The sequence below is a fragment of the Pygocentrus nattereri genome, chromosome 22 (genome assembly GCF_015220715.1).
Source record: "Pygocentrus nattereri isolate fPygNat1 chromosome 22, fPygNat1.pri, whole genome shotgun sequence".
Taxonomy (NCBI): domain Eukaryota; kingdom Metazoa; phylum Chordata; class Actinopteri; order Characiformes; family Serrasalmidae; genus Pygocentrus; species Pygocentrus nattereri.
Window position 1 is genome coordinate 21,972,792 of NC_051232.1, and position 25,566 is coordinate 21,998,357.

General features: G+C 37.0%; 1 protein-coding gene across 50 annotated transcripts in view; it reads right to left on the reverse strand.

The window, feature by feature from the left end:
• The window catches only part of LOC108427456 (protein tyrosine phosphatase receptor type D), a 713,922-nt gene that overhangs the window by 185,203 nt on the left and 503,153 nt on the right, over positions 1 to 25,566 (reverse strand). For all 50 annotated transcript variants that reach the window (XM_017697632.2, XM_037532739.1, XM_017697621.2 and 47 more), the window contains one exon: positions 22,415 to 22,553. In XM_017697632.2, coding sequence (XP_017553121.1) covers positions 22,415 to 22,493 — 79 coding nt within the window. In that variant the 5' untranslated portion in view covers positions 22,494 to 22,553. The remainder of the gene's footprint in view (positions 1 to 22,414; positions 22,554 to 25,566) is intronic.

Sequence of the window (25,566 nt, forward strand, 5' to 3'; positions counted from 1 at the left end):
GTCACTCTTTCCCCCACCACAACTCTCACACCCTCAGACCCCCTCACACCATGCCGCCAACTCACCCAGCGAGATGAGTATGTGTGTGTGTTTGTGTGTGTGTGTTTGACCCATGCCGCAATGCAACCGGAAAACGAGCCAAATAAGACGCTTGAGACAAATCTGCAGTGTGTGTGTGTGCGTTTGTGTGTGTGTGCGTGCATGTTTGTGTGTGTGTGTGTGTGTGTTAGGTACAAGTAGGTTCAATAGCTTGTTAACACAAATAGCTAATCAGCCAATCACATGGCCACAACCGTGTGTGTGTGTGTGTGAGAGAGAGAGAGAGAGAGAGAGAGAGAGAGAAAGAGAAAGAGAAAGAGAGAGAGTGTGTCTGTGTGTGTGTGAGAGAGAGTGACTGAAAAACCCTTTACAACCTATTAATAAGAAACTGTACAGCACAAGTCAGTTCATATCAAAATACCTACAATGAGTTATTATTATTATTTTCTGAATCTCAAATTCTATATATTTTGTGTATGTTAAATATGTAGTCTTTTCTACAGTTTCTCATTAGGTTGAATGAATAACTCACTCTAAATGTAGGTACTGTGATATAAACTGAGTCTTTTCTACAGTTTCTCATTAGGTTGAATGAATAACTCACTCTAAATGTAGATACTGTGATATAAACTGAGTCTGTTCTACAGTTTCTCATTAGATTGAATGAATAACTCACTCTAAATGTAGATATTGTGATATAAACTGACTCTGTTCTACAGTTTCTCATTAGGTTGAATGAATAACTCACTCTAAATGTAGATACTGTGATATAAACTGAGTCTGTTCTACAGTTTCTCATTAGGCTGAATGAATAACTCACTCTAAATGTAGATACTGTGATATAAACTGAGTCTGTTCTACAGTTTCTCATTAGGTTGAATGAATAACTCACTCTAAATGTAGGTACTGTGATATAAACTGAGTCTGTTCTACAGTTTCTCATTAGGTTGAATGAATAACTCACTCTAAATGTAGATACTGTGATATAAACTGAGTCTGTTCTACAGTTTCTCATTAGGCTGAATGAATAACTCACTCTAAATGTAGATACTGTGATATAAACTGAGTCTGTTCTACAGTTTCTCATTAGGTTGAATGAATAACTCACTCTAAATGTAGGTACTGTGATATAAACTGAGTCTGTTCTACAGTTTCTCATTAGGTTGAATGAATATCTCACTCTAAATGTAGATACTGTGATATAAACTGAGTCTGTTCTACAGTTTCTCATTAGGTTGAATGAATAACTCACTCTAAATGTAGATATTGTGATATAAACTGAGTCTGTTCTACAGTTTCTCATTAGGCTGAATGAATATTTTCCTGCATTTCCTCAAAACACAATACCTTTTGTTATATTTTTATATTTTGATGTGAAAAAATTTTATTTTAATTGAAGCATGATATTAATCTTATAGTGTCCTTATGTAGAGGCTGAAAGGTGGAAAGCACTGAACTATCCTCAGAATAAAATAAAACTCTGTGTGTGTGTGTTTGTGTGTGTGTGTGTGTGTGTGTGCTATCAGATAATTAACTTTCACACAGTGCTCACACTGGAGAGAAGGGAGCAGAGAAAGCTTCGCAATTCGTTTCTTATCTTTTTCCTTCTGGCTTTTTCACCTATCCAAGTGAAACAAACAAATAAACAAACAAACAAATTTCAGCAGGCACAATAGTGATGGGGCCACCATTATTACATGCATTGTTGTTGCACTTACTGACTGCAGAATCCTGGGTAAAACCTCTCAGCAGTCACACAAAAGCATTGTGAAAAGGAAATGGTGGATTTTTATTTATTTATTTTTCTGTTCTTTTCTTTATCTATCATACATTTTAAAAAATGGCAGATGTTTCCAACCACAGTTCCACGGGCTAGTATGGACTGCATGGAGGAGTTAGTAGCCTAACAGCTGAAACCTTCTGTTTTATTATCAGTGTGATTGTTAAATATTATGATAACTATGTTTTATTTAAAGTTCATCTTTCCATTAAAATGTTTATAAATATTATATTTGAGTATAATTTTAAACATTTGCCTAGACTATGAATGCTTGAATGCTTGCAAGTGTCTATTGGCTGCTTTCAGCTGATGGCTAGCATCACTCAAAAATTAAGAAACTATCTTCAAATATTAAAGGGGCTACAATCAACAATTACTTTTATTTTCCCACCCTGTAGTTAACATTTGACATTTGTGTGGTTTATAACCATAATTCTTTTTCACCTGACCATTTTCCAAACTTTCTTTCTTTAGCATTAAAAAAGGTTGTTTTTGTTACTGTGTCTTTAAGACTGATACAAATGAGCTCTGTTCTAACTGTTTGACTTCATTCAAAAAGCAGCCCTGCCTGAAACACCCCTTATGAATAGGTGGGCTCAACTGATATAGGCTGACTGTGCGGATATAGGTGAATGTGTTGTTTTTTGGTGAAATCACAGAAAAAGTGAATTCAAAAAGGGCTGTTTTTGCTGTTTAGTTTCCTCATATGAATTTGCAAAAACATGACAGAAAAATTCAGTTTTCCATGACACGGGCCCTTTAATTCACACAGGGGCTTAATCATATGAAGTCAAGACCTTAGCACAGAGTTTGGGATGCCATTTAGGTGCATTGTTTTAGATATGTATTTGCTGAAAAGATTTTGGTGACTACTGAATTTAGATGCCAAACATGCCTTGGCTGACTGAATACATCTAGGGAAAATGGAGTATATCTGATATTCCACTAAGCTTGAACTCAGTCTGTACTTAAGTTGATGTAAGAGCACAACAGCATGTCATACAGAAACAGAAAGCACATAAACAACTTATGTTATGCGAGTGAATGTGAACGTGAGTGTGCTTATAAATGTATCAAGGTCTGTGTGTGTTAATCTTCTCAGTGTACGGGTGACCTCTACACTAATACAGCGTGTGTGTGTAATTGGCCTCCATATGTTGATGCATTTACACACACACACACACACCCACATACCCACACACACCAGCTGACTGATGGTCCAGCAGGATGGGCCGGACGCTTCCAAGTCCAAATGATGACCTTCCCACACACACTTACACACACACATAGTCCAGGTTTGACTCATGGCCCATATTAGAAATGGCCATATTTTGCCATTTTATCGCCAACAGCAATGGTCCAGGTCACGACCTCTGCATGAATGCAATACATGCAGCAAAAATGGAGATACAAGGTTTTCTTCCAACAGCAGTGCTACACACACACACACACACACACACACATACACACAGTCTACTTGCTATCTGAACTTTGTATTTCCATTTTCATCATATTTTTAAAGCTCACATTAGCACTAAAAAGGTCCCTTCTGTCATTACAAGCTTGATATCATAACAATAGAAGAACCCTTTTGATTCTATATAGATCCATTTTCAAAAAGGTTCTACATTCTCCATCAATCTAAAGAATCATTTCACCATGAAAAGAACTCTTTAAGCCAGGAGTGCTCAATCCTGGTCCTGGAGATCTACCACCCTGGAGAGTTCAGATCCAACACACCTGGCTCACATAGTCAGATATCTCTAAAGGTGTTGACCCAGGATTGGGCACTCCTGCTTTCAGCATGCAGATGGTTCTGTGTATTTGTACAAAAGTAGCTCAACAGTATGTGTTCTGGCGTTTGTGTGGGAGTTAGGGTTTTAAGGCAACTCTGTGGTGGGCTAAATCAAATGTCTTTGCAGGCCAACTTTTATTTCAGTCTGGTGGAGAATATGTAATATGTGATGACAATGGCCTATTCTGTTACATCATATTAAATACGATGTAGGTTTTGCACAACATTAGAATTGCTTTAATTTCTCCAGCACACACTAAATCGTTCCCAGACATCATGACCAGCACCAAAATTCCCAGAGGAATACATACATACATCAAAACCTACACACAATTACTATACAAGCACAAGAATGTCTTTACCACCAGTGAAAGAAAAGTCAATGAAAAGTGGCTGATGTATGAAAAAAATCATCAAATATACTGTATATATTCCTCTTTCTTTTAAAAATGACTGGGCTAATTAATTCTGCTTCATTTGCATTGAATACAACTCTGTGGACTTTGAAGATGTTTCTAATTTTATGGATAAGTATCATCATAACATTCTGGATAAAAGTCCTGGCTTCTGTTTCTGCCCAATTAAGCCTTTGATGAGAAAAGAGAGAGAGAGAGAGAGAGAGGGGGGGGTAGTCATAAAAACAGGAAAAAACAGTAAACCTCTGGAGGACTCATTAAAATAAAATTGGGGGAAAAGTGGTTTAGATCTCTTTAAACAGACTCAGATTACAGTGTCTGTGTGTGTGTGTGTGTGTGTGTGTGTGTGTGTCATCATAGTGCAAACAGGAGAAACTGTGTGTAAAGTCACGTGGAAAAGTTTGAGCACCCTTGGTAAATTAACATTTTATGTTGATTTTCTAAGCACAATTTAGTGTTAGAAATACACTTTTGAATTTTATGGAGTGCAACAGCAAAAAAAAGTTCCAACAATTGCACATTGCATCAATTCTGCTGTTTCATGTGCACATTTGATGTTTTATTTTGGTCTCCAATATGTGAACGTATGCAAATAAGCATTAATTGCGTATTAAAACATGCAGAAGTGTGTTAGAGGATGTCTTCACTTATTTTGAAAATCAACACAACCAGGATGGCCAAAATTTTGCATATAACTGTGCAGTGTATAAACATAGTGCAAACAAGTGTGTGTGTATATAGTGCTGTGCAAAAGACAATTCTTAAATTCTCAATCAAAGCAAACAGTAAATGCAAGATATTAGTTTTTTCAGGAGATATTTGTGAGGAGATTAGATGTAATTGCATAAGGAAGAAGAAAGTCTAAAGAAAAAGGAGAGAGTCCAAAACTGTAATTCAAAACTGATTAAAGCTACATAGAAAGTGGGACTCCTAACATATAAGACCTGCTAGACCACCAACACTGTCTCCATCAGTTAAGCAGCACTTAAAGCTTTAATCTCTCCATTCTGGATTCAGACCTGAAAACATCCACAGGTGTTTCTGTCCATACCTTCACTGTGAGAAGACACTCAACACTATGAGTCTGAAAGGATGTATAGCTGTCAGGAAGCTCTTACTGAGCTTGGTGGCATCATGTGATGGGGGGACTAAATTGGGGAAAACTGGGAGAAATAATAAAATATAGTATAACAATCATTAACATTACTGAAGGTGTACAGTTGACTTTAAAAGCTTTAAGCTCTATTCTGATAGGACTAAATGTACACTAAATGTCCTGGGGTAATTTCCTCTTTCACAAATGCTCCTCTGTTATTTTACTTCTGTCTAGATCAAACATGTCACTGTTTTTCTTCCTTCTCCTCTGCGCAGATTACAGTTTAATAACTTACTGTTTCTCACCAAACTCAGCACTGCTCTTATGATTTCAGTCCTGATTTACATCTCTGTATTCCTCCCCGCAGATGTCACCTCACATTGGGCAAATAGCATTTTGACCACTGCTACTCATTGTGCTTGCTTTCTGCTGCTCCCTCCCTGAGATATCAAACACTTTCTGAATCATGAAACAAAAAAAAGTTTGCATTTGAAGAATAACTCTTGTTTACTTGATCTGAGCGGCAGAACTTCATGTCTATTTCTATATCTAGAAAGTTCTCTAGGAATGACTAATGAGTAGTTTCATCTCATTTTCATTTCTAATGCTAAATTCTGAAAAAAAAATTAAAACCCACTAGAAAAATGTCTTCCGTGTCTTAAAGCCAGAGAGATGTGAGAGTTTTATCACAGACATCTTCCTGATAAACTAACCCAGTCCAGACTGAGCTAAACACAAACCTTCACATCTAAACAAAAGGTATAGAATGTTTCAGTAATCAAATAGTGATGCCCTCGGGACAACTAGGAAATAGAAATTTACTGGAGAAGGAATGAAAAAAACCTTCTTAGCTTTTAATATACATCAGTGTAACAAGATTGTATTACATTCAAATATCTATTTCATTACAATTTAATTTATATTTCTATTAATCACAATGTTCACATTTATCACAAAATGTTCACATAATGTAAATGATAGCTGGTGTTTTCATATGATATTAAAAGCAACAACAAACACAAAACAAACACCCACACTCACTCACTCAGGAGTCACTTGCTCTACTTTCATTGTTGGTTTTGTGTTTGTTTTTTTCATTAAGTAAGCTGTGCTTTAGAGAGAGTGCATGGTAACCAAGCTTTTTCTCAAGAGCAAACAACCCACAACCCACTCTCCCCCACAAATATTTGCCCTGTTAAAGGAGAGAGAGAGAGAGAGAGAGAGAGAGAGAGAGAGAGAGAGAGAGAGAAGTAGAGAGAGAGAGAGAGAGAGAGAGAGAGAAGGAGAAAGTAAAAGAAAAAGAAGGGAGGAAAGAAATTGGAGAGAGGGAGAGAGAGATGGGAAAGAGAAGAGAGAAAGAGAAAGAAATGGAGAGACAAATGGGAGACAGAGAGAGACACTCACTCAATGCAAAGACACACTAGCCTAAAAAAGGCAGATTTCACTATTTTTACTAAACCTGTCAAAAAAAATTAAAGAGGTATATGGAGAAGCTGCCTAACTAGCAAGTCTGAAATCTCTGTATTCGCTATTGTAAACTCACTGAACATTGTATCATGTGTAGCTGAAGGAAATTACATGAACATACAGCTGTAACTAAACAAAACTGTTAAATACTGTAAAAGGCCAAAAATTAGATGTTTTATTAGTATTCTGTAGTGTAGTGTTACATTTCTCAGCCTCACTGGTTTGACAGAATTCATCATTTATATCATTTTGTGTGTTAATTCAACTGCAACAATACCCAGCATGCATTACACAACTACATCGTGGTTGGTATAGCTTAGTGAATAACACTATGCTGTAGACCGGGGTTCAGTCCCCAGCCTGGGTAAGCACCTTACACTATACCAGTAAGAGTCCTTGGGCAAGACTCCTCACACTACCTTCACCTACCTGTGTAAAGTGATTAAAATTGTAAGCCACTCTGGATAAGATTCTCTGCCATAAATGAAATTAAAAAAATCATACAAGTGTTGGGAAACCCTATGGCCAACCGGTCAGGGCCTGCAGGCAAAGGAAAGAAAGTAGGTTTAAAAGACCTACATCCCAGGGATATTTAGAGAGTTTTAACAGTTATCTATAGCTAAAGTAGCCATTATATCAAGTAATCATATATAACATTTTAAAGGTTTCCTACAAGTGGCTGCATTTTCCCGTTGATGTTTTAGTGTATCAAAATATAAATGCACTCTGACCCTCAGATTTGTTGAGATTTTTTATGACCCTAGTGGTTGAGTTTGACACTTCTGCCCTACAGTCTTAACTGATCCTGACTAGTAGCCTAGCCACTGATCTTATGTCTAATGAATACAACCAAGCTAACATTAGAGTAACTCCTACCTGGATCATAAGAAAAATAGAGATTCTATTTTCATCCAGTATAAATTAACACCAGAGACATGTTTAAAATTTCAGCCACAGACAAGAAACCAAACTGAGGAAAAATATCTAGTTAGCCATGTAGTTGCTAATTGTAATTTTAGCTTCTGATGAGTAATTTCTCTCCTTTCTCTCAGCTGCAGGGGTGATTTGAAAATAATTATCAAAGTTATGACTGCATTAGGATATTCAGCTTTCTAGCAGTAACACTAGCTATGTGGCATCATTCCTTCTTCACGGGCTAATAGGAGGGGAAAAAACAACAGTATTTTAATAAAGCCCATAACCAGATAAACACTACACAGCACTTTTCAAAAGTTCTTCCCATCTTCAAGATACATCATAAGAAGGGGTTACTGTTTTCGTAGCCTTTAAATTAGAAACCTGCACTCTAGACTACTGCAGCACTGCTTCAGCAGGCACAAGGCAAACAGGCACGTATGTATGCAGTGATGGTTCATCCTGAGGAGACCTCAGATCTTTTCCTCCTCACTCTGGGGAACATGACATAATTTTACCCCGTTTTACCCTGAGTCAGTTCTGCACAGCTTGGTAGTAGCAGATTTGTGTTACGTCTGCCACTGTCTCGTACACCGTGTGTGAAACACCCTCAGAGTAAAACCTTTTCTGCCTCCTGAGATGCTCTGATTATTTCCTAAAGATGGGAAAATGAAGAGAATAACGCGGACGTGGTGTCTCAGAAGGGAAACAAGCAGATGGGAAGAATATTCTGTACTTAATTGATTCAGCTGAAAATTAGAGTGAAATATTGTAGAGAGACAGAGGCTCTCTGAAGAAAGAGGGAAAGATAGAAAGAAGCCACAGTGTACACTAGCATACATGGAGGCATGGCTGTAACTGAGATTACAGGGCATAAATGTGATAATAAAGAAGCATAACAATGTATACTTGTACAATAACTTTGCCTTGTTTGCTACTGTTATCACAATATCTCAAGTGAAACTATCAATTCATGTATTGGCTTCAACATATATTTTAAGCTTAAATAAACTGGTGAATAAATAATTAGCAAAATAAATTAAACAGTCGACCTGCTTTAAATATAATTTTGGAAGAATAATGGTGTTTTATTTCATGTGTTGCTAGGCCATTGCTATAGCAACCCAGGTGGTTGCTATTGTGTTCTAGGATATTGCTATGTTATTCCAGGCAGTTGCTAAGGTGCATATTATACACCATTTAACCAAAGTAATTCAAGCAGTGGCGCCACAGTAACAAAACCTGAACAAAATATTCAGATCTCACATATTTATAAGGACCACGCTATCTATTTAAACTCAATTCACTATACAAAATCATCATTTATAGGGTTTGGTCTACTTGGAAGTGTCTGTCCCAAACCCTAGCCACTAAACTTCAACTTGTGAAAATAATATTTTTGGGGCATTTTTTCTCAATTTTGTTCTTAGAAAAATCTTCTTGATTTCTGATAATAATAATAATGCTGTCTCACATTTTTGTATCACTACCTAAACACAGAGTTTCAGCCCATTTGCTACAAAATTATATGTATATTTCAGAGAAATGTTCACAGTTAAGCACCACATCCCTGATCCTACATCAGCAATCACTGAAGTGGACTTTAGGTGGGATTATGTAAGAGAGAGGGATAAATGGTAAATGAATGTAACCTTATTCAACCCTAAAAAAGCCTCCTGAGGTTCTTATCTCTTTTGTTTGTGTGCAGTAAATGTAACTCGGTTAACCAGAGAAAGTTTCCTTTTGGAAAGGAGAATTGAAATGAAGTAGAAAATGCAGATTATAAACATTCAATGCACACAATGTTTGTGTCAGCAGAAGAAGAGATATTTTTATTATATTATTATATTTTATATTTATATTATATTTTATTTTAATATATTATATTTGAATTCAAAGTTTGTGGAAATCACAACATCTTGTTTTGTGGAAAGAGCATCTGTAATTTACCAGAAATTATAGTTATTTAGTTTTTTTTTCTTTTTTGCCAGAAAAAGTTGCAATCTCAAGTCTGTCCATACAGAATGTAAATCAAATGTGAAAGTAACTACTTGCAAATTTGTAATTAATTTCTGCATGTACGTTTAAATATTATGCAACCTAAATTGATTGTATTACACAAAAATAGTAATTGTATTAAATATGTAATAACATATAAATTAAGTTGTAATATAAATTGGATGTAGCATAAAATAACAACAAATGCATATATATCGCAATGATGTTATACTTGTTATACTCGCTATACATGTACTGAATAAGCAGTGTATGCATGTGTTATGGCCTCTATATTTGGTTACGTAAGAGAGACGGACGAACACACTACTGTAACCTTATTCAACCCTTAAAGACTCCTGATGTTCTTCTCTCGCTCTTTATCTGCTGTAACGCTGACACTGTTCGAGTTTTGCTAAAGAGCTTCACTCGCACACATTGGCTTCCATTCGGATTCCAGCAGAGGATCAAGAGGGGCTTCTAGCATGGTGAGAGTTTTAATTAACACAAGAGGGTCCGTGCCTCGTTAAGACTGGCCTTAATTAGTCTCCTCCTCGTTAATGCTGCCTGTAATTAGTTGTAAATGAAAAGCAGAAACGGAGCTGGAGCGGACCACCCGTGATGAGGTCAGAGGTGTGTGTGTGTGTGTGTGTGTGTGTGTGTGTGTGTGTGTGTGTGTGTGTGTGTGTGTGTGTTATGTGTGTGTTGAGGTAATGGGCAGAGGCTAGCAGGCATAACGGACATACACAGCAGTGAATTGAACTGAAGCATGAGCAAACATGAGTGTGAATAAGCAAATGCCTTTAGCACTAGAGCTGCAACAAGTGATTATATAAATAATCAATTAATCCATCAACTATTATACAATTGATCAACTGATCTAACTATTCTGCTATCTTTAGTTCCTCTATCATGTGTAAAGTACAGGTTACAAAATTGACCTTGAACCTTGAAATTATTGCTTCATTAAAATAGACAGTATCTCAATATAATGACTTCTTTTCTCTCAATAAAAATAGGACCTTAAAATAATCACTTACTTTCTCTTAATCTCAACTTAGCATCTGGAAATATTTACTTATCTTGTCAAAAAGAATATTAAAATAATTACTTACTTTCTCAAAAATTTGACTTATAATCTTGAAGTAATAATTTATTTTCTTGAAAGTTTGATATACTATGTCGAAGTGGAGAAATGTAAGAGTAAGTCATTGTTTTCACAAAACGTCAATAAACTAAGTCACTATTTTGAGATCCTATATAAAATAGTTGATGTTTTCTTAAGATTTAAACCAAATTATCAATCTATGCCACATTTGTGTTTGTAGGTAGAACATATTTTTTTATGATCTGAGATTTATGTCACTGTTGTGTGCCAAAATAAAAATCTGTAAATATAACACACTTCATAATTACAGCATCACAGTGATACATCTAGTCTTGTAAGGGTTAATGCCGGTGCGGTGGTCTGGTCACACCAGGCACCTGAATGAGTGTGGATCCACCTATGCAAGCGTGTGTTTAACATCCCCTCCAGTGCACAGACCCTTCATTTCTTACCTATTCCTCCAATCCTCTATCCAACCATCCATCCATCTCACCATCCTTTTCTCCACACTCCTCCGCTCAGAACTAAACTCAGCCAAGTGTCACCCCATTTGTCTCCATGAAGCCACTAAACAAATCTGAACAACTGAAAGGTAGGGCGGCAGTGAACGCACCACTGAGACCTGCTCTACCTCCTTTAACTACACTGTAGACTCCTATCAGTCCACTGCGGTGATCAGCCTCACAGAAGATATGATGGATTACTGCATTTTTGGAGAATTCACACCAGCCAGATCTGGGAGAAGCAGACAACAGCATTTTTCCACTCTAGATAACACAGCAGTGGGCACTAGAGAAAGACGTCCGAAAACCATTGTATTCACCAAGTATAGAAACACATATACAAAAATGACCATCCAAAAAACATTTTTTTCAATAACACAAAACCAATACGCCTGCAGATAAATAGAATGACTGTCCTATGCTTGTTCTGCAAAACTCTTTAGATAATCAGCAGGACACATGGGGCCATATTACAGAAACTTCTTAAATCTGAAAGAACAACATCTCTTCAGTTTATAATCTTATTCACTAACACCAGATGAGAAAACAGTGTTATAGAAACATCTTAACTAGACTAAAATCTCCTAAATTCTGTACTAACTTTAAGACTGTCTTAAATTCTGTTTAACTGTTTTTATCATTTTATGCAGTAACAGGAAGCACAGTTCACTATAATGGCAAATTACATTACATTTTACTGAATACACTGAAAACAGTGCTTTGACAAGGATTTTTCAAAAGCCACAGACACTGCAGACATGATCTTATTCATTAGTGTGTTAATGTTGATGAAAACTCTTGAGGTTAAATATCACAGAGCTGAACGTGTCTGTTTATTAGGAGGAATAACGTCAGCATGCTCAGCTAAAGCATTTGGTAAATTAAACAAACTGGAGAGCAGCAATGCTCTGCTAAACAGTACAAACTGCTGACACAATATTCTTAACTTCAAGTCTATCGTGCTTTTATTTGTTCAACCTTTTTTGCATCAGTAACGGCAGCTAATGTTAGCTGCCTGATACCTAGATTGCTTACTCTGAATACATGTTTACGTTTCAGCTGTGCACATATGGTTGGTTGCAATGTAACAGACATGACAGTTGATTCTCGACTTCGATTGAAGGTGTTAAGATTTTCTAACTTGAGATAAGATGCTGTAAGATAAGCGTCCTAAATCAAGGTAAGATTTGCTTCTGTAATATGAATTTGTGAAAAATCTTATCTTGACCTGTCTGAACTTAAATGAAGACAAAAAGTTACACTGTAAAAAGTGGCTCATCAGATCTACCTAAAAAATAACTTCATGTGGTAACAAGTAATTAAACTCGTTTTATTCAACTTAAGAAATTACTTTGATTGAAAGACTCAGTCATTCAAAATATTTATTTAGGTTGAACAAAACTAGGTAGCTTTCTCTCTCTTATTCCCTTTCTCTTTCGCTCTCTCCCTTTTCTTCTTAATTTCTTTCTACCTCTCTCTCCTTCTCTTCATTTTTTCTCCATTCTCTCACTTTCCCTTCTTCCTTTTTTCTCTCCTTTCTGTCTCGCTTTTCGTCCTTTCCTCTCTCTGTCATTATAGTGTCTTCACATCATCATCACCACCAGATTGCGCCTTACTCAGCCTGTCTATCACTACAGCACTGACTCTCCATCAGCCAGCAGAGGAAATCACAGAGAGCCACACATACACGTCCCAAAGGTATTTTATATCATGGATTATGCACATAGTCACTGTCAGAACAAAAACTTTTATCTCCAAAACAGGAACTTTACAGGAGAAGGAAAAAAATCTATTGGTGTGTTTATCATAAAATTATCAATAAGGTCCCTCTGGTAATTTCAAATGATGGAGCCACAAGGTGGAGACACAAGGTTTTGTCCAAACAGTGATATAAGTACCTATAAATATATATAAACACACAGACACATGTAGTACCTATATTTCCTAATAATATCTCCTATATATTATGTTATACATGTAAGTAATTGTGTAAATAATGTTCCTTATGTATATACACTCACCAGCCACTTTATTAGGTACTAGTACTGCTAGTACTGCTAGTAAAAGGTTGGACCCCCTTTTGCCTTCAGAACGGTCTTAATTCTTCGTGGCATACTTTTAACAAGGTGTTGGAGACGTTCCTCAGAGATTTTGGTTGGTGATTTGAGTTACTGTTGCCTTTCTATCATCTCGAACCAGTCTGCCCATTCTCCTCTGACCTCTCACATCAACAAGGTGTTTTCGTCCACACAGCTGCCGCTCACTGGATATTTTCACTTTTTCGGATCGTACTCTGTAAACCCTAGAGATGGTTGTGCAGCCATGTGATTGGCTGATTAGCTATTTGTGCTAACAAGCAACTGTACCTAATAAAGTGGCCAGTGTATATGTGTATTATATATGTATTTATATACAACGTGAGGACAAAAACAAGTATGCATAAATACAGTATATACACAGAGGAAAGAATGTTTATTGCTGGTTTGGGCGTGAGGGACGAGTCGTCTAGCAGATGGTGAGAGAGGAAGCGGTGGTGTAAGATGGCGCTGTGCCCTTACTGAAGTGTGTGTGTGTGTGTGTGTGTGTGTCTAACAGACTCACTGTATCTCTACCACTAAAATCAGAATCCAGCAAGATAGACTCAAATGTACAAAAACAACAAACTAACACTATCCATCATGTTTACAGTGGCTGTCAATGCATTAATAATGCATTAATAACCCACTGATAATGCATTAATAATGCATTAACATAAATTATTAACATCAATTTGTTTTTCCCAGCGTTAACACGTTTCCTAGTGTGACCCTTAAATCTATCCGCTGAAACGCAGTGTGCTCATGTTTATATGATAGAATCCATGATTGTAGACCTCTTGTTCAAATAGAGCTTTTAAATGGCTTTTAAAGCGGATCCTTTAAAAGCACCTTCAACAGACTGTACTGGACACTGCATCCAGCAGAACTATGGATAAGTCAACCTGCAGCAACAAGCTCTCTCGTCTGTCTTCTGCTTTTTCTGTCTCTTTCTCTGTGTTTTAGAACGGTCTAAGCTAATGTGTTTCTCTCCTTCCCTTTCTCTCTTTTCTCTGGCTTCTTTGTGCCTCGTTCTTTCTTTCTGTGTCTCACCTTTTCTATCCCTTTTTGTCTCTCTTATTTTTAATTTATCTCAGTATATTCTCTCTCTCTGCATAGAGAGGGCATGTTCTAAATGAAGAATGTCTGGTGTTATAATTATGATCCTGGGATCTTTACGGAGTACTCAGTGGGGGAGGGGGGTGATTGGGGTGTCAGAAGAGCGTTAGCCTAGATTATTAATCCATACGAAGCAGTGAGAGGACAGTTTCATTACGGAATGATCGATATTTCTGCAGTTCAGAAAGCAGTGGATGGATGTTAATGATATGTGTGGCACACAGTGTGTACGTCTCGCACTGTATTCAAAACCACTACCTGGTGTCCGATGGAGTTCTTCCATAACGTCCAGATTACTGTTAGTGTAAAACATCCTTTTAACAAAACATACGATCTGACCAGGGACACATAAACTTTTGCACACAACTGTATTTGTCTCTCAATTTCAAATGAGTTCAAAGAAGCTTCATTAGCATGATGTAGGTAACTGTGTTGTGGCAAAGCACCTCTCTCTCTCTCTCTCTCTCTCTCTCTCTCTCTCTCTCTCTCTCTCTCTCTCTCTCTCACTCACTCTCTCTCTATCTTATTTCTTTCTCTCTTGTATATACCACTTCCTAATCGACGCTGCTCTACACCACTTTTTATGTGCTTGCAGTTTGTGTGTAATCCCGAAAGCAATCGCCTCAGCACCTCCCCAGTGAGACCTAATGGTGAAACTGCTGTCTATACTTCCTCTCACGCTCGATTGGTCTGCACAGCTCAGCCAATTAAATCGCTCCACATAATGAGAGGCAACAGATCAGGAAGTGTGAAATTGCCGTCCGCGAAGGAGACACGCGCTCACTCTTTCATCCAGCTTTTTTTTTCATTCCTTTTATTCCCATCAGTGCTGTTAAGAAAATGTTTCTGGAAGAAAAACATGCAGTGCTTAAAAAAGACGATAGTAGCCAAATGCACTCCATTAGCCCAAAATGACAATAACACTCGCAATCTCTCTGTTCTGTGCTAATTAGCTACATTGAATGTCCAAGATGAATATTCATGACCGTGTGCATAGAGTGGACTGCTCATTTGCATAGCTGCGTCCCATAGAGAGTCACACCAATCGTACCTCACTTTAATGCTGATGGATGTGGACTAAAAAGTGGTTCTCAAGACTGCAAATTTACACAGGAGCACTGCCTTATTTAATATAGAACCCCCCCCCCCCCCCCCCCCCCCCTCATTTCACAGTTGGGAACAGCTGGAAAATATTAACTTAAAATTAAGTTTGTTTGTTTCTGAGGGCAAAAATTATCCAAAACATCCCATAATACTAAGACCCAAGCTGCAGCCCAGCTTTATTGATTGCAAACTCATCATTACTGAGCCGCCCTTGCCATCACTCCAAACTCTGGCATATTAGCACTGATCTGCTTTAGCATATGCTGCTCTACTATGCCAAGCATGCGTGTTCAAAAGAGAAAAGTATGTGTGTTTGTGTGTGTGTGTGTGTGTGTGTGTGTGTGTGTGTGTGTGCATGTGTGTGTGTATTGTGTGCGCCAAATATAAGCTGGCCAGGCACTAAACATCTGGCACTGAGCTACACTCTCTGGCATGATCAGGAAGATTTTCTATCTCTCTTTGCACTGTTTCATTGAAACGCTACATTTCATTGAACGCTACAACATTTTTTATCAAAGCAATTGACCTGTCTATGCTTTGTCCACATATTATGTACATTTTGTACAAATCTTGCTCTTTTGCAGCTACTGTTACTTTACAAGCTTTACAGAATGCTGGCAAAAATCCCATTCAGCCTAATGAGAAACTGTAGAACAGACTCAGTTTATATCACAGTACCTACATTTAGAGTGAGTTATTCATTCAGCCTAATGAGAAACTGTAGAACAGACTCAGTTTATATCACAGTATCTACATTTAGAGTGAGTTATTCATTCAACCTAATGAGAAACTGTAGAACAGACTCAGTTTATATCACAGTATCTACATTTAGAGTGAGTTATTCATTCAACCTAATGAGAAACTGTAGAACAGACTCAGTTTATATCACAGTATCTACATTTAGAGTGAGTTATTCATTCAGTCTAATGAGAAACTGTAGAACAGACTCAGTTTATATCACAATACCTACATTTAGAGTGAGTTATTCATTCAACCTAATGAGAAACTGTAGAACAGACTCAGTTTATATCACAATACCTACATTTAGAGTGTCTAAATGCAAAAACAGTCTAGATAAAAGAAGACATTTGTGGGCGGAGCATGGGTGGATCAATAAAAGAAATGCAAGTAGGAGAACAAATATGTATCCAGAAATAAACCAGAAAAGAAAATGAGTTATCAACAAAAAAGTAACAGTTGAGATGTTTTACCCCCCCCCCCCCGTTTCTCTCTCTCTCTCTCTCTCTCTCTCCCTACCTACCTAAGCATTTCTTGCCTTAAAGAGCAGCACAAATTGCCCCAGCCCCACAGCGTAAGCACTAATTAGCTTGATTTTTGAATATATGGATAAAAGGGTCAAGATCAATCGACATGCTCAGCCTTGGAAACATCTGCTCTTATACAGCCTCACATTTACTCATCATAGTGTTTAATTATATTAACTCTGCCAGCATATAAACGCTGCCATTTATACTGGAACCCCTGTGCCATATTATTAAATAAACAGAATTACCATATTCGTCCTTTCACTGAAGACTGATGAAGAGCAGTGATAGTTCTGCCGCAGCGTGAAGCATCCAAAATCATCTTATTCACGCAAGCGTTCCTTTGGAGTCCTTTTTCCACCATAGCTTTAATATTTAACAGCACTGTTTAAGGGTTTATGTAGTGAACTATACAGAATTCTCTCTTTTTATTTAGTTCTAGTAGTACTAAATACCTGATGCAGTACAGCTTAGTCAAATTAACATAAAAGTATTTTTAATATAAAATAATGTTATTAATACAGAATATTATGAGCAATTTGGCTATTTTTAGTTATTACTGTCACTTTGCCATAATATTTGAATTTACTTACATAAATATATAGTTATGATTACATTTACATTTGATTTACAATCTTACAGACAGGTTCAAGTCAAGTTTGTTTCAATGTCAAAAAATGACAAAAACATGACAAAAATGTAAGAAATGTTTATTTTGCCAAATGACTAACACAACAACAACTTTCCATCACAACTTTCCATCGTAATATCTCCTCTTGTACTTTTAAAGTTTAGAATCAACACTTTACATGCAATTTCTCTGCTTGTTTTAATGAGCTATGAATCAGAAATAATTCATCTAAGATTACAGCATGATTTTGTTTTTGCCAAAGCTAATTGTGTTCTCTTAGGGTTAAACAATAAACATTACATATATAAATATACACTGTTATTATCATCAGCATATGAGCACACAAATACACTTAATATGTATAAATATATAATTTATATATAATAAAAAATCTTTATACACAATATTGCTTTAAGATCTAGTCAGTGGTGCTGTTAATACCAGGATTTTACTAATAATATAGTTTTACATCAGCCACATTTTGCATTGTGTCATTATGGATGAACGGACCTACAAAAATGCTCCTTTTTCTCTTCCCCTATAAAGTGCCTAGATATAAAGCTCTGTTATGACAGCAATGATATACTGCTATAAGGCTACATGATGGCTGGATGACTATACATTTTATATCCTGTACATATAATACACAGGAATATTAAAGCACTAAGCAATAAACTGTTTGTGTTGTATAAACATCTCATATCTCTGAAATGGTAAGATGACAAAAATAATCATCTGTTGATGTAACTGTTGTAAAATACAACATGAACAACAAAAGTAGCATTTTTATTGTTCCCTTCATCATCAAAAAACATTGCTTACACAATGTAAATAGCTTTGAAAAATGGATACATAATGAGGTTTGATATGTATGTAACATTCTAATGTTAATATTTATATGTCACTGAGTAAAAAGTGATATTGTGCTTTTGCTTTTTCTACTATGATCTCGAGATGAATGAAGATGAGGGTAAAACAGGGAATTTACATCAGTGTGTGTGTTCAGTGGGCTTCATTTAAATAAGATTAGCATAAAGGCAAATTAAATTAAAGTAATTCATATACACGTTTATATATGGGTCATTCATGCAGAAAGGAGAGCTTCATTCCAAACATATTTTACAGTCACTGGTGTTATATGAATATGGTCTAAAACTAGTGACTTAACTCTATTGACATTCTGGTTAAAACTGAGGATTTTGTAAATTGGTGATCAGGTGACCTTTTATGACCTTCACTAATAAAAGTGACATAAAATGTTAATTACCCAGCCATTAAGGCACATAACGCCAGTGACATATAGAAGTTACAGGTTGCCTAATAAACAAAATGATTAATAAATTAACGAAATATAGTGAGCAAGTGAGGCCCGACCCAAAGAAGCAGTTTAATAGAGCTGAAAATACTGTGTAATATAAGAATCCTGAACACCTCTGTTACGAATGAATTTTTCTAATAAAATACATAGTTTAAAATGTAGTATAACATTAGTGATATAAACAGTAAACACAAATCTGTTTTATACAATTTCTTATGTTAAATATCTTAAAAATATTGTAAATATATTGAAAATGGTTTTTGTGACGAGCTGTTTCACATATGCAGAGCGACTATGAAACAGGATAAAAAAGAAAAATGAGAGAAATCATGAAGGAAAAGTTTTATTTAATATTACGTCAACTGTGTAAATGTACACGTAAATGACAGTCTTTTGGAGCTGTGTCTAATATTTTAAGCTTCTTTTTAAGCCCTGCAAACTTGACATGTCCCCTCCAAATGGAGAATGACCCACATATATATTCACAAATAAAACAATATTTTAGTTGACTGATCAGTAATCTCTTTTCTTTGACATGTTTATTCATTCTGACATGAGCATAGTGCTGTTTCTTTTGTGATTAATTTAACAAGCGATTGATGCAGTCAAAGGGGTAGTTAAGCTCTTTAATAACAGTGCAGCAGTTTACTCAGCTGTCTGATGGAAACCAACCACACTTTCACTGTTTAATTCATGCTTTATTTAACACTTAGAAGCTGAGTTATTACTTAATTACATAAAAAAATTACACAATTGTTTGATTTCAACATTTGATTTACTTTCTATATGTATTCAAATCTATGTTCTTATGTTATGATGCTAAAAATGTGGCAAAAATGTCAAGTTGTGCATTTAAAAGACTACACAAATCAGTAACTTGTCATTATATACAAATATTCTACTCTTCCACTCGAACACAAATGTGCTAGGGACAGAAAGAGTGAAGAAAATCAAACTTTCCTCTTTTTTTCCATCCACCCCCTCACTAACTAACTAAACAAAAAGAAAAAAAGAAAAGATCAAAAATCCAGCTACATTTAAGCACTAATGAAGGTGTCATTCTGCGTTCACGCTGGCACCGACTTTTCTCTTGTCACCGAAATCTAAGTCACCTAAACACAGTTGGTTGCCATGGTTTCACTGACGCTAAGCACAAATCAGGTGCGTTCCCACTACAGATAAAAACCCTGGTGAGAAATGGCTTGTGTGCTTATTTTTATTGAATCCCTGTGTCTGTGCAGTAAGTGCGACAAAAGCACTGCTGCCATTATTCAATGTCTAGTAGGAACCAAAAATGGAGCGTACTGTTTCACAGTGGTAGAAATAAAGCGCATACTATGCTGCTCAATGCTCAATTCCTATTAGTAATCGGCATGTTGCATTGCTCCTTATTTGCATAAACTCCACTCAACTTTGTCACATCACGTTTCACTGACAGCTCTCACTGAAAATATATGACCACCGACCACTTTGTCACATTATGTTGCTGCCGTTGTGAACGCAGGGTAAAGGCTGTGAAAGCTAATACTGCCTTTATGTGCTGTCAGAATTATTAATAAAGTATAAAAGCTGCAAGTGAATATCCATTCAACTCATTATCACTAGTGGACACTTCATAGCCTTCATACACGTGCTACCCTCCTAGAAATCGGTCCTATAAAAATACCTTTACAACAAGGAACCAACTCACAGAAGATCTTAGATGTGGCCCAAATGCAGTGATTTTAAAACATTGAGATTTTTAAAACAATCATAAAATGTTTCTCTCACTGTGTGCCTACAACTGAGCTCTACGACTTGCAATGCATCTAGCATCTTCAATGTGTATTTCTCTCTCTCTCTTCAGGCAATAATGGCTCCTCTCCTGTTTTTCAGCAGAAAGCAATTTGCTACAGAAATTAAGCTGGCCTGGAAGCTGGAAGTGAGAGAGAGAGAGAAAGAGAGAGATGCTAAATGCCTGGCACAAACAAAACACTATCCTCCATAATACCCAGACATACCAAACCAGACCACAGCAAAAACAAACAAGACCAAACAAACACAGAGCAGAGCGCTGCACTGCTTTCTGCAGAAGAACACTGGTAATGGAGTGACGCAGCGCCAACCTGAACGTCAGTACCTGACCTCACTAAAGCTCTTGAGGCTGAATGCAATCAAATCCTCACAGCAACGATCCAAAGTCTAGAGCAAATCCTTGCTAGAAAAGAGGCTGTTAGTGCAGTGAAGGAGGAATAAACTCCTTATTAATTCCCTTGACTTCAAAAGAAATCTGGACGAGCAGGAGCCTGCATCATATCATATACCGTATCATATTAAATAGAATTGTGTGAACTGTTATGGCTCTAATGAATACAATGATAGAAAAAACAAGTAGTCTCATTCCTTCACTGTCTCAGCCCTCCTCTCTCTCCTCCTGCAGTCTACTGCTGTGTCCAGTGCACAGGTGGTCAGTGACACACACACACCACATACACACACAGAGTAGAAAGACGTTAGACAGGCAACTAAGACATATATACACACACACACACACACACACACACAGTGGTGCTGTTTTGTCTTCAAAATTATTAACCCCCTCACAGCTGTTAAACACCTCCATACAGCAGAACAGCTGATGAAAAGGGAGAGAGAGAGAGAGAGAGAGAGAGAGCAAGAGAGAGAGAGAAAATCAAGACTGATCTGTAAAAAGGGAGAGAACAAGAGAGGAAGACAAGAAACTGAGGAAGGAAGAATGAATGAAAACACAAAAGAAAGCATAAAAGAGAATGAGAGAGGGAGAAATAGAAAGGGAAGAGAAAAGAAAGAGTGATAAAAAGAAAAGATAGAGAGAAGAAATAAGTAGAAAGAAAAAGGACAAGACGACAGATATTTGAAAAAAGAGAAAAGGTAAAGAAGAAAAAACAGAAAGAACTGAAGAAAAAAAACAAGAAATAGCAAAAAGAACAGGGGAGATAGAAAAGAAAGAAAAAACAAAGTGATAAAAAGTTAGAGAGAAAGAGAGAGTGAAGACATAAGAATGGAGATTTATAAGAAGGGAGAGAGAGAGAGAGAGAGAGAGAGAGAGGGGTTCTGTATGAAAGGCTATCCAGATCTTAGCGAAGATAAAAATCCAGCTGAAAGATGGAGGATATTTCTCTCTTATAAAATTTAAAGACCTGCTCATCAATTTCACTCCTGCCGTTCCCCAAGCGTGTCTTTCAGAAAAACGATCTGAAATGATGAGGTAGATCAGCCCTCTCCGCATGAGCAGGGAGAAAAAGAGAGAGAGGGAAAGGACGACTAATAAAAATTTTATTCTCTGTGTGATATGATGAGAGAGTCTGATGGAGGATGGCTGGGCTGGCAGACTGACCTTTTCAGACTTGATATATATTTAATCTCAGCCTCAGAAGTTCCGCCCACAGAGTTACACACACCACCTGATGTTTATCACACACTAAGATAGCAATGATCACATCTACCACAACACTGACAGTTCAAGTACAAGTCCACTCACTGGACACTTTATTAGAAACATCAACCTTCAACTTCCACTCACTGGCCACTATTAGAAACACTAACTTTGTGCATCCATTCACTGGTCCATTCACTGTCCTTTTCACCCCATACATACAAAGGCTCCAGCACTAAGCACCTTATTTGGTATGTATATTATGGGTGTTTCGAGTAAAATGGCCAAAGAGTGTATCTATACATGCATATGTAGAGGGTATGTCTGTGTATGCGTGACAGAGAGACATAAAAAGAGAAGGAGAAACAGAGAGATGAAGATATGTTGTACTCACTCTCTGCGTGTGTGAGCAGCAGCAGTGTGGTCAGCAGTAACAGGGTTGGTGGTGTGTGTGGCATCGTTTGGGGCGACATGCTGCAGCACAAACCCACACACACACTCAGAGAGCTGGAGTCTCACAGACCAATCACAACCTGCAGAGAAAAAGAGAGAGAGAGGTAAGCACATGAATGAAATACATTAGATGTATGCTTTTGTATCTTTGCATACTGGTCCCACAGAAAGAGAGAGAGAGAGAGAGAGAGAGAGAGACTAAAGAATCTCACTTTTTTCCTCCTTTTCAACAACTAGTATTTTTTTTTTCCTGTTAGAAAGCAAACAGTTCCAACACTACTTATGCTGTACTTTTTCCCTTTAATATGTTAAAGTTCAGGAAACAAATCAAAACTGCACCAAAATCCACCAAACCAACAAACCGCGATCTGATTAGGGGTGTTCAAACTTTTACATACAACTGTTAATATTAGGCAGCCAGAAAAATTGTTCAAAACGATTTATTTGGGCAGTAAGTGTGTTTTTTACTTGTAAAAAAAACAGTATATAACATTAGAGTAATGGGCAATAAACATTAATAGCGTATAACTTAACAGTCATCAAATACATTTAGAAGAACACAGGTTCAGCTCCTGATTTTTTGCTGGATTTCTTCAGTTCCATCAGCTTCTGATTTTATTCCATCTGACTGAATTTAATGAGGAAACTGATTAGATGACATAAGCATAGCTGTAACTAGCTATGAGGACACCGAGTTCCGGACCTCAGTACTTTCAGAAGGGTTTCTTCACTTTTCTCCGTTCATGAGATTAAATGTAGAAACAGTGCCCTTATGATAATGTGGCAGTCCACTTAGGCGTCACAGACCTACCCAAACGGAGAGTAGTTATTATGCCGCATTTTACATGGTAAATGTGATTTGTTTTCTGTGAGCACTGTCACTGTATTATGGCCAATCAAAATCTGCCAGGCTTCATACGGTTTTCCTCAACCCTCCAAATCACTGCTAAGCAACTACTGCTATCAGCAATCACTTCAACATGTTATCTGCGGCCATAATGTTCGTAACTAACGTTAGGACACTGAGGTCCTCTGAAATTTCAGAAAGGTTTTGATATATTCAGTTTGGAAAAAGGCGACATATCTACCCACTGGGCCGTGACTGGTTCTCAGCTGACCTCAGAACAGCTGTGGCTCTTCCAGAGACTTTACTGCCCAAAAAAATCTGAATGGACCATTTATTATTTGTACTGATTACAATGTGAGCATATTTTTGAGCTAATAAATGCAGCCTGTACCAGACCTTCTCAGATAAGATATAAGACATTTGCATAGCACTGTACATAAGCACTACAACAGTACTACATATCATGTCATACTGTAGCTTGAGACAAATCCATTTAATCATATTTAGCACTTTAGCTCAAGGCAGCTTTACTTTAGCTTTTATTTAGCATCACTCCACTGTGCTGTTCTGACATCTCCAATATTGTACTCTTAAAATGTTGAGTGCACTAACAAACTGTAAAATGGAGACATTAACATGTTAACATGTTATGTATATGTAACAGCCATAAACATCAGCCAGGACACAGGACAGCAAAACACACAGATTTTCTTTGTACTGTACACACATGCTCCCCTGTTCTGTCCTCCAATAAAGGATAATTATCTCTTCTTATCCTTTATTGTGGATTTTACAGCACCAACGGATCCATTACAGCTTTACAGCTGCTTTTTCACTGTACACTCTCCAGCCAATCTGCTCTTCTCTCAGCTTCACCATAATGTCAAACAGTAAGTGCAGAATAAGGGGTAGACACTAAAAGGCCTAATGGCAATAACATCTCCAATCACATCATATTTCAGTTTTACTGCCAAAGTTTACTTTAGGCTGGAAAATTTTAAAGCTAAACTAGTTAAATGTTACACAGTGATGAAAGAAGAACACAGCTTCATGAATAAGAACCATAACGTAACCAAACACATCAGATACTGACTGCAATGTTTAGATTATGCAGTCCATTTGAATCTTAAGACTGGAAACACCACTGATCAGCAATCAAGGAATGGCTAATTTGTGAGGCAGGTTGTGCCTATTTGAATGCTGTGGTTACACCTGTAGAGTAATTTGAGAGTGGGTTTTGTGGGGAGAGGGTTTGGGGGGGGGGGGGGGGGGGTGTTGAAGGAATGTCTTTCAGGTATATCGTCTTATATTGTAATTACAGAGCAATTTGGTAATTTCACATAAAGCATGATGCTAAAGTTTTATTGTAATGTGACAGACCCAGACACTCACAGTAAAATCCAAAAGAAAATAGAAAAGGGATTGGCAAGAATTGTAGTCTTAGTACAGGCATGGATCAAATCCAAAACAGCAAAAAGGAAAAACAGAGCAAACATAACCAGAAGGGCAAAGACAAAATACAATGATAAGAAAAAGAGTCTAACATATGAAAATTGCAATCGCAAAGCTCTACAGGAGAAACAATACCTCGGAACTATACTACTCTAAAGCCCGGACTTGCATACTAAACTAAGAAAGTCAAATGACAGATAACACAGATGAACGACCAGTATACAAAAGAGTTGGAGCGATGACTGTTTAAATGACGAGATTGAACAGTCGCATGATATTTCAAGGCATTCTGGGAAATGGAGTCCCTGTGCAAGTCAAGGCTGGAAGGATGCATGACATTTATTCCCTCTAACAAAATCTCCACAGCAAATACCAACAACTTTTACAATTTCCTTTTGGTACATTTTGATATGCATTTGCCCTTTTTATTTAATAAAATGTTAAATAATCCCTGAAGATTATATGTTCATATGTTTTGTTCCATTTGGTTCATTTTTTTAAAGCTTTCTATGATGAGTAACAGCTGCCAGGACCAGCAAAAATCTCTAGCCCAAAGTCTTCTAGGGAAGTTACCAAAGCAGTTGAAACAAATTTTCAAACTAATCCAGTTTGGGGGAAGGACTGTGAACATGGTGGGTGTGCACACTGTACCAAACACTCCCTAGCATATCCAATGATAAATGAATATGTGAGAATCTATATAAACACTTCTACTATAGAAGACTGTACTCTGCCTGATGAGAACTCATTTGTTTACAAGAAGAAGTCCTACAGTGTGCAAATCTCACATATTT